Source organism: Poecilia latipinna, unplaced genomic scaffold (genome assembly GCF_001443285.1).
Source record: "Poecilia latipinna isolate Pla-1442-1.1 unplaced genomic scaffold, P_latipinna-1.0 Scaffold7, whole genome shotgun sequence".
In the NCBI taxonomy this organism is placed as follows: Eukaryota; Metazoa; Chordata; class Actinopteri; order Cyprinodontiformes; family Poeciliidae; genus Poecilia; species Poecilia latipinna.
The window spans coordinates 371,772-382,134 of NW_015112623.1; the positions used below are offsets into that span (position 1 = coordinate 371,772).

Genomic DNA, 10,363 nt, shown 5'->3' on the forward strand with positions numbered 1-10,363 from the left:
TTATTTAAAATGTGTGTTTGTACCTGTCTAATAATCTCAACACTTAAATTGCATGTTAGAGATGCTGGCAGTTGCCTGGTACAACAATCCAGGGAGATGCTTAAGAAGATTTAGCATTTTGGTAAATGGATGATTTCCGAGGTTTCCAAGCCAAACATGGCCGACATTATCCCACACCTAGCCTGCCTTCTTCTATTAGTGCCAAAAAAGGAAAGAAACACACTCACACTCACACACACACACACACACACACACACACTCACACACTCCCTGCCATTCCTGTAATGTAAAAGAAAATGCAGTTTATCAGACTCAGACACTTTTTGTCCTGTGGTCCAGTTCTGATCCTCACAATGACAGAGGTCACCGTGGATACCCTCAAAGGTCCACACCTCTGCCACCCCATATGTAACAAATAATAAAAAATAATATATAACTTCAGCAGTTTGAGCTTCAACCTTCCCTCCGTCCAGAACTTTTACTGGTAAAGGGTCGGAAACAGGGCAGCTAACACCTCTGCAGACCACACACATCCTGGACACAGCCCGTTTTAATTTTTGCCTGCAGATCAATGCTATGCTACTCACATTTTTGATAAAACTGGCACTAATTCCACCATGTTGTACTCTTTTGTAAAAACACTGTATATATACGTATCCGTATTTACAAGAAAGAAAAAAAAAAACTTTCTTCATTGAGAGTAAAGTGGAACCAAACTCAAATTCTTCATTTGTGCTCACAAGCTTGGATAATAAAGCCGATTCCAATCCAGCCTGATCTTACAGTAGGTCATCTGTTGGACTGACTGGGGTAGCATGTGTAAACTTACTAAACATAAAAACACATTATGTAAGTTTGATTTATATGCATCTATGAGTCTTAGCCTCTTATCCTCACTTTACGTGTTCATTTGTTGCCCAACATATCCCACCCAATAGCAGGTGCTATGATCAGTCGATACACTGTCCTAATTCCTCTGACATTCAATGGTTGTCATTTAATAAGAGTTGGATAAAAACTTGGACATACTTTTGGTAGCTAATGCCTGTTTGTTTTAGGGTTATTTAAAAAATGTAACACTTTACAATTTCAAAAATTTGTGAATGTGTAAATTTCAACTTTACACAATTGAACACCTTACAATGTAGTATCAGTGATTCTAGTTTGAGGCCTGGTCATTGAGGTTGTTTAACATCCACTTATTCGAGTAAACATTTTCTACTGTATTTTTAGTTCCACAAATGTACTTCGGTGATTGTTTGGCGTTACATTAAGGAGTATAAACCTGACATTTAGTTAGATTTATCCGCCCTGCTCATGTCGCTGGCATCCACTCCGGTAGGTGTTACCGACTGCGCTGCAGACACTACGGTTCTTTGTGTTTGAAGGTTGTGGGATAGAGAACTAGATTACATTTGGCCAGGTCTGCCCCATTAATCTCCCGCCGACACACTTGCACAACTACAGAGAGATTTAGCAAAAGTCTAAATCTCTCTGTGTATCGACTGATCATAACACCTGCTATTGGGTGGGACATCAAATCCTCTGATGTCCACCAACATCAGAGGATTTGCCTCAGGTTGGTACTGTGTCTCTCTGCAGAGCTCCACGGGAACAAATCGGGAGCCAGAAGACGACAGCAAATAGGCAGCAGGAGCTAAAAGCACAGCAAATACTGGACAGGAGACAGAAACAAACATGTAATCAAGCAACTGTTTCCTGCCAAGTGAGTCTGATTGAACAACTGCTGCCAGCGGAGCGCCGGCTGAAAACGTTCACAGCGCTTTCAGGGTTCTGTGTGTTTTGTTATTTTCTTGATTTGCTGAATTCTTTGCTGTGGACAAACTAAGTGTTGCATTTCACTTCAAAACCTTTTTTTTTCCTCTCTCTGACTCGTCCTTTGGGAGTTTCTTACATACTGTTTGGTAGAATTAGACAATGATGTGACCTCTAGTGAACCTACAAGGAACATTTGGAAGAGAATCTGGAGTGATGGATGTTTGGTTTAGCGAAAACACAAATGGACGTCTGTGAAAGCAAGATACGATTCAAGTTTGTGATTGGAAAAAAGGGAAAACAGAACACTGAAGTTGTAGGGAGTAGATGTGCTGACGGTTTAAATAAAGTATTCAAAGTAACAGGAAGTGAAGAAGAAAGGTGAATAAGACAGAGCTGATGATGAAGGTCAGGAGGGAGGCTAACTTCATCACATCTCCTGCAGATTCTCTGAGTTGCAGGATTCCTGAAGTATTTCTTTGTTTCAAGGTCACATGATGCACCAGATGTTTCTGTCTGTCTTCACATTTGAATGAATATTTTTATTGTTACTGAGAACAAACTTGTAAGTTCACCGTGTGTTAATCACTTGTCCTTGTAAGGCAGTTTTTGTACATAAACTGAGTTTGTAGAAATAGATGTTTGGTGTAACATGGTGGATTTGATCATATTAAGTTGAGAGCACTGTTAACGCTTACTCATTTTTGAGCCTTAGGATTTTTTTTCCTGTCATGTTTCAGTGCTTTCCTGACCCATAACCTGACATCTTGTCAGAAGCAATTATTTCCCAGCACTACCCTTTGTTGCTTTTACACCTCAAACAGGAAACTCTGGGCGGTCAACACAAACCAGGCTTCTGTATTCTGATGTCATTTAACGTTTTTTATTCTCTTATCCTGCTCTGTTTGACTCCAGGACTAATTCACATTTCTGCATGTGTGACATTTTTGTTTGGTTAAAGCGTGTTTGTTGAGGCACATTCCAGTGCATCTGATTATTTGAAATAATAAAGATTCAAATGCACCTGTCTGTCGAGAAGGCACACTGGTATCGTTTGTACTTCGAATTAGTTCACAAATTCCTCAGTATAATCCCGATGACGTCACGGCCTCGGGCTTCAGATTAGCTCTTTTCCGCCCAGGGAGTTTTCCTGGGATAGAAACCCACCTTCACACACATTTCTTTCTGTGTGAATGTTCGTAGATCTCAAGGAATGTTGAATTATTATTCTTTTTTATGTTCACTCATCCCCGCGGGATTTAAAGATTGACATTTGACCTAGTAGGAGGTCAACTGTAATGTTTTTCTGCATGTGTAATTTGAAATCTTGTTATGTCTCTAATCCAGTGAGAAGAAAGAGAGGCCGTTAATCTTGTTATCTCTTTTCTCCAAGAAATGAAGCAAATGATAGCAGGAAACACGCTCCTTTAGAGACGGGCTCGGCGCATTCCTTTTAATACAAAGGTTTCAAATTTTTCTTCAAATATCTGATTGAAAACCTGGCAACTTTTTCACTGTTTCTGATTTTCTTGAGGTATATAAATGGTAGGGAAAAAAATTAGTAAAAAAAAAAAAAAAACACGGGGGGTTTTAGAGTTTTTTTCTAGGTGATCAGTTGTAATTTTCTCCAAATACAAATTATTTGGAAATTACATCACTAGTATTAGTCTTTAGGGGACACTTGATGTGAAAGGAGGAACTGGATATTCCTGAGTTGCTTTTTTGTCTGTCTGCCATATTGGATTTACCAAAATTTTTCTGGTAATTTCAGTGGATGGCCAGTAGTTGGCGGCGTGTTGCACGATGCACTGGTGTCCACTTCCGTGGTCTATGAAATCCATAAGAAACACAAAAAAATGTCTTTTCGACAGCTGTCCACTGTACTGACCGCTATGCGTGAAAGGGCTAGAGTTTACATCAGCTGCCAGCCAGCTACAGAGAGAGAGAGCAGAAAGCGGTGCGGCCACAAACCCGTTCTCCTGCAGAACCGGAACCAGGTCCTCAGCATGGATGACGCACTGTCCTGCAGGCTGCAGCTTCTGGGTGTCTCCTCTCTCTGAGATCCCCTGCAGCAGGCGCAGCTCCCCAAAGTTCCCCGCCACGGCCTCCGGCGACCTCAGACCGCTCCTGCCCTGATGGCCCGCGGCCGAACTCTGAGACATTTCAATCTCCAGGTTGCTTTTGTTCTCCAGATACATTCTGAGGCCTGAGGAGAGGAGAAGGAGGGAGAGGTTATCCCCGTTTTACTTGATGAAAAATGCAGCTCATTCAGTTGATGTGGCTGACTGACGTCATAACAAAAGAGATGAACAGATTTGTGACAAAAAGGAAAACAAGGCATGTTTAAAAAATGTTTTTAAAGAGGTTTTTAACAAGTTCACCTAGTTAGGACTAGGACTGTGTAATGTTATCGATTCAATGATATTTATCGATTTTTTTTTTTCCTCAGAAAGTATCGATTTTTCATCCGTGGGTATCAATACATTAAATCTTACTTTGAGTTTTATGTCAAATCCACATGAATTAAATGACACAAATTACATTTTTTACCCAGTTGTACATGTACTTTAAAAATGACATGTAATGAAACAACTAGTTACAATGAATTAAATAATGAAATGAAATAGATCAATTACATTATCTAATATAAGTGAATAAGACAAAAAAGGTTCCTTTTTTGAACAACCAAATACACAAAGCCCCACAATTAACATTTAAACAAAGCAAATGTATAACAAATGTAGAACCAAAACCACATTTATTACACCAGTATTACACCATCAGTTCAATTAATTCAATCCAAGTCTATGGAAGAGTCACACTCACTCTGTCCATCTAAAATCTTTCAGAAAATCTTAAAAATAAATAGAATCATATCGTTCGCTGAATATCGTGATATATACCATATCACATATCGTGTTGTATCATGTGATTAGTTTATCGCTACAGCCCTATTTAGGACCAAACCCAGTAAAATGCACTGAAGATTAATTTTGTAATGCAACAACATATTTTAACGCTGTAAGGCGAGAATACTGTCATAAAGTCTGCAGGACACCGACTGACTTATCCAAGAAGAACAAAGCCACTGATTGCTGCCACAGTGACTCCATCAGAGTTGTATGATTTAACTAGAAAGAGTGCAGACCAGAATAACAAGAAACAATGAGGAGAGGCCCCAAAGGCTTCGTGGAGTAAGAAGATTCTGCAGTCAGGTGCTACGTTGCTGCAGCTTCACTGCCAGCAGTCATGTGATCCACTGCATGAATGAAGACGACGAAGGCCAGGAGCGTTTCTGCCTGAAAAGTTTCCTCTTCAATTCTACAATTAGATTTTAATTTCTTGGCACTAAGCAGAACTCAATGTACCAGAAATAATTGCTGGATAATTTTGGTAATATTGGTGCACTCCTATCTATTAGACCTTTCCACATTTTGTCATGACAAAAGTGCACAACACAAAGTAATGCATATTCATGAAACTGAAGGTTTGGTCTCCCCAAAAATTTCAAGAAATAAAAATCTGAAAAGAAACAAATTTGGCCCGTCGGCACAAATGACCCGTGAACACGTACGTGATGCAGACAGACGCTTTTTAAAAGTTATTAGGGACATTTTTAATGGCAAATGAATTTCCTCTGAAAATGTTAAATAAGTTGCTACAATGCAAAACATTTTTATGAACTAATAAAACCTAGACAATAAACAGGATGAGGTAGATCCAGCAGATTTAGGAGCGATCAATTATTAAACTTGTCTGAATGCAGCAAGAGGAAAGACTGGCTCGTGTTTTGCTCTTGTGGATGAAAATAAAGCCTAGAAATTATAAACCAACGAAATAGAAAACAACCAACCCGTGAACATTTAATAAACTGGATTCCTTTCTTTTAAAAAAATCTTACACATCTTCTTTGTTTCAGCTCTACAGTCATTTAGATGCTTTTATTTTTGTCACAAACCTGACTAAATGTTTGTTTCATTCACATATTCATCATTTTGTTATTGGGATTTTATTGTTGTTTTTTTAATGTGGCACACGAGGCAAAACTGTTGTAAAGCACTGATGTAGATCAAAGCATTTTCATGTGTCAAAATGGCCTAGTTAAAGTCTAATCCAGTTGAGTAAGTTCAGTCAGTTCGATCTGACTGAGCCGCTGACTCTACTGAAGAAAAGCCTCCCCACAGCATGATGCCGACACCACCATGGAATCTCAGTGCTACACTTAGTTTTTTTTAATCAAGCATCATTTTCCTTCTAACTCACAACAGCTTTGTGATCATTTGGTACTTAAAATAAAAATAAAGGTTATTGAAGTTTGTGAATGTCAGGAGCTGATGTCACTTGGTTTTATTCCAACTTCTTAAAAGAAAACGTTTGAATTTTAGGGGAAATGTATATAAACTGTATGTAGCAGGTTGATATATATCTATGTTGTTACATTTATGCTCAAAAATAAAACAGGGGAAAAGGCGTTATGACAGAAAACAAAGAGTGAAGCTATGAGAACGAACGCAGCCTTCTAAAAGAACAAAGGCCACATGAAACCAGCAGGATTACTGCTCATGTGAAAGGCAGCAGGAGTTCACATGACATTTAGGCTCCTTATGCAGTGAGCTGAAAGTGCTGTCAAAAATAATAATACAGCTGGACTACAGCTGAAAACAAGCAAAGATCCCAACTAACACAACCTTCACAGTCAATTTTCCCAATTATCCAAACAATCAAAATGAACACATCCATGATGTCGGATCTGACTGTTCCTGGAAGCAGCTCCTGCTCACAGTCCAGCCCCGTGCAACGCGGGAAGCACTTCGTTGTTCCCGGAGGACAATGACGGGCTTGTTGGGCTCCGGGCCCCGCAGGCTCCGGGTGACATCAAAAACCAAACTGCTTTTTCGGTTTTTCCAGCTCCGTTCACAGCAATTAAAAGACTGCAGGCTGAAAGCGAACTGAACCTGAAAGCGGGACTAATCGGCAGGTTCCTGCAACATAATCTGTCAGCAATGCTCTGCAAAACGATGGATGTCATTTGTTTAACAGAAACTAATTTGATGGGTGGTGGAAAGAGTCATTTATTCAAAGCTGTAAAGGTATTTCTCTGTGTTTTCCACAACGCTGGGTTCAAGGTTCACTCAGATTTTGATGAAGTAAAACAGATGAACTTACCTGGAGAGATGCAAAAAAAAAAAGTGGCTCTGGATGATGTCGAAAGCCCAGGTAGCAACGATGTATTGGATCCCAATATATATATATTAAAAAAAACAATCTGCTGCAAAACTTTACTTCTCAGTAATCCAAATTATTTAAAACTTTTTGTTGGGTTATTACTTTTTTTTTTTTTTTGCTGGGGGTGGGATGAGGAGGCTGCAGGAACGTCGGAGCACAGAGGCGTGGTTGAAAACAAGAGAAGGTGAGGAGTTTCTTCTCTCCTGCGCTCTCCCCAGCGAAAGAGGGCGACGCTCCTGAGCCCTCTGAGGGCGGCGGGGCTGCTGGAGGGGGCCGGGTGGGGGCGGTGGGGAGTGGGTGGCGCAGAGTCTGAGCAGCTTTAAAAGGAAACTTTCCACTCAGGAAACTAGTAGTAAAAAGTATTAGATCAACTGAAAGGTTATTTCACTTAAAACTTTGGAAAAATGTCTTATCAGTGAAATAATCTTCCAGTGGAACTGGTAATTTATTTATTTTATCAATATTATGGACTTATTGCCTCTTGTATCTTGTTGAAAAGTTACTTTGGAGTTAGGTTTGTCTTAATTCACGTGTATTAAGATGTTTGTACTGGAAACTAGACTAAAATACTTAGTAAGATTTTGTGTTTTTGCACTGTAGACAGAAACCTAAATCAGCTTCTACACACTGCAACAAGTAACTTTAAAACAAGATAGAAGCTTGTTTTAAGTCTATAATTCCTTATTATTGATGAAAAAGGACTAGTTCCAATAAATTCACTTATAACAAGACAATATTCCTGTGTTGTAAGTGAACTAATTTGCCAATGGAGCCATTACTTTTTCATGAATACGGAATTATAGACTTAAAACAAGCTTCTATCTTGCTGAAAAGTTAGTTTTGTGTTATTGTAAGTGCACTAAGATATTTGCATTAGAAACGGGAAAAAAATTACTTTGTAAGATTTTGTATTTTTGCACAGTGCAGTGCCTTGCAAAAACTTTTTTTTTCACACCACTTTAACTCTCCACACCTGGCTATAATAGAGCTTCAATGTATTTTGTTGGGATTTTATGGGAAAAAGTAAACTAGTGCATAGTTGTGAACAGAGGTGGATATATTATATATATCTGGCAACAATTGTACTCAAGTAAAAAGTAGCCATCCAAGAAATCACTGAAGTGACTAAAAGTATCAAAACATCAGTCATTTCAATATTTAAAAATTACGTCAGACGGAACAAAATAGAAATTATGTGGAAATCTTTGTACTTAAAGACCAAAATGAAAATAATTCATATAAATACCATAACAAAATACTCATTTTTCCAAATCAAATGTTTTTCAATGCAAAACTTATGAATCTAACAAAAAAGGTGTGTGTGTGGGAGCGTGTTCAAAACCATGTACCAGTTTTTCTCCACTTCGCATTTCACAAGAGACCCCCCCCCCCCACCATCCCCATGTTGTCAGCTGAAGCAGAAAAACAGAACCTGAGGAATGAGACGTTATCAGAACCAAAACCTTTCCCCCACAGATCAGCGGCGAAAGCTACATTTCCATTTGCTCTGCCTGCTGAAACGATGTTTCCAGTCGGAGGAGCTCGCAGCGTCCGCCTCCCTCGCTCTCAGAAACCAGTGGAGACGAGATTTCCGACTGACTGGAGTCACCTGGTCTGGAGCGAGGGCCGGCTGAGACAGAGCGGGATTAAAGCCGCGCATAAGAGATGTCCAGGGGGGCTGACCGCACTCTGGTCTTGTGGGCGGATGTGAGAGTTATCAAGGAGAAAAGAGAAATCACATGGAAAAACATGGCCTGGAGCAAAGAATGATCAGAGCTGTCTGAAGTCAGGATCAGCTGGATTCTTCGTTTTTTCTTATTTTATCGATCATATGGGAGGGGCGGTTTTTTTGTTGTTTGTTGTTTTTTTTTTTTTTTACAAATATAGGCTGGAATAGCTTTTATTTATTAAAAAAATATATTTTCTTGGAGAGAGCCATCTAGCACCATCTTACAGTGTTAAAGCAGATTTAAAGTCAGAAAATATCCCACTACTCAACTAGGAAAACTTTTTTTTTTTTTAATTATACCAAATCCTCAAGGAATGCAAATGATTTTAAAGCCAAATCGAGCCGCCATAAAAACGTTTCTCTTCTGTTTCTCATGACTCGGCCGAGGTTTTCAAGATCCAATAATGAGCGAACACAAACGCTCTTAAAGGAAATTCTTACGGACTGAAACGCTACGCAGGGTTTTTAGGAGGACTTTTTATTTGACCTGTGACCTTTTGCCTCCTCGGCTTCAGAGCGAGGCGCAGTGCTGATGTCACACAGGTAATCAGAGGGAATTTCTTTAATCCCACAGCGCTAAAACCCCCGCTTGTCCTACTCCCACCTTCTGGTCTAGAACAAAAGTCAGTCACTTCTAAAATCCCAGCTATGTCAGATAACAGAGATTAGAACCAAAAATGTATGACATCGTCAAAGTTGGAAGACTATTTTCGATTGTAAAATCATGTCTAATCTGGAGTACCATGTTTGACAGAATTATTTAGACCCCATAATCCAGGATATAAATCTCGCTTTTGATCACTATTGGTGTCAGTTTGCTTTGCACTGGCCTTTCCAAACTAATGCTGAGGGTGACGCAGGTATTACACAACTTAATATTTCCGTCCTTATTAGGGAACTATATTGGGATTCATTTTGCTTCTTAGATACTTAGTACTTTTTCTTAGTTTAGGTTGTTCTGCATCCTGGCAATTTCTGACATGAAATAGTGCCATCTGTCATGGGATATCTTATGTCAACTTGGAGTTATTAGAGGAACTTTTTATAGCTGCTGTAACTGAGAGTCGTTTTCAATGTAAGCAAATAAATAAAATCTATTAGGAGCTAATTTGGTTTGATCAGATTTACAGACTTCATGAGTCTGTAAATCCTCATTTGGATGCAAGAATATAAAGTGAATAAATAATGTGTGGGCTTTGAGTGGTTTTATGACCACAATTCATGATTGTGGTCATAAAAGGTTCAAAAAGAAAGTGAGAGGGATAATTACCTTGTAATTACATAATTACAAAGAGTGTGTATTGACTGGTGAGTTGACTTGGACTTTCAGTTCCTTTCAGTCATTAATTTTATAAGCCTATAAATACGTTTCACCACATTAGAAATGGATAAACTCATAAAGTATATGAAGTGACAGAAAAAGTATCTCGTTTTGGGGCTTTTTTGTCATTTAATTGCTCCAGATCATCCAAAAATGTTGATAGGAGGAAAGGGAGAAGGTAGATTAGCTAAAAAACTTTTCCTCGCCATAGTAACAAATACAGTAAAAACAAAAACAAAAAAAGAAGAAAAAAAATTATAGATAGATAGATAGATAGATAGATAGATAGATAGATAGATAGATAGATAGAT

The 10,363-nt window shown here is 38.8% G+C and overlaps 1 protein-coding gene across 2 annotated transcripts in view; it reads right to left on the minus strand.

Annotated features, from left to right (window-relative positions):
* oca2 (oculocutaneous albinism II) overlaps positions 1 to 8,730 on the minus strand; it is a 56,900-nt gene extending 48,170 nt beyond the window's left edge. Inside the window, exons 1-2 of one of the 2 annotated variants that reach the window (XM_015020508.1) lie at positions 8,612 to 8,730; positions 3,748 to 3,982 (exon numbers count right to left, since the gene is read on the minus strand). In XM_015020508.1, coding sequence (XP_014875994.1) covers positions 3,748 to 3,974 — 227 coding nt within the window. In that variant the 5' untranslated portion in view covers positions 3,975 to 3,982; positions 8,612 to 8,730. Of the gene's footprint in view, positions 1 to 3,747; positions 3,983 to 6,942; positions 7,244 to 8,611 lie in introns of those variants that run through there. The other variant, XM_015020433.1, reaches the window with a different exon arrangement.
* Positions 8,731 to 10,363: the final 1,633 nt, after the last annotated feature.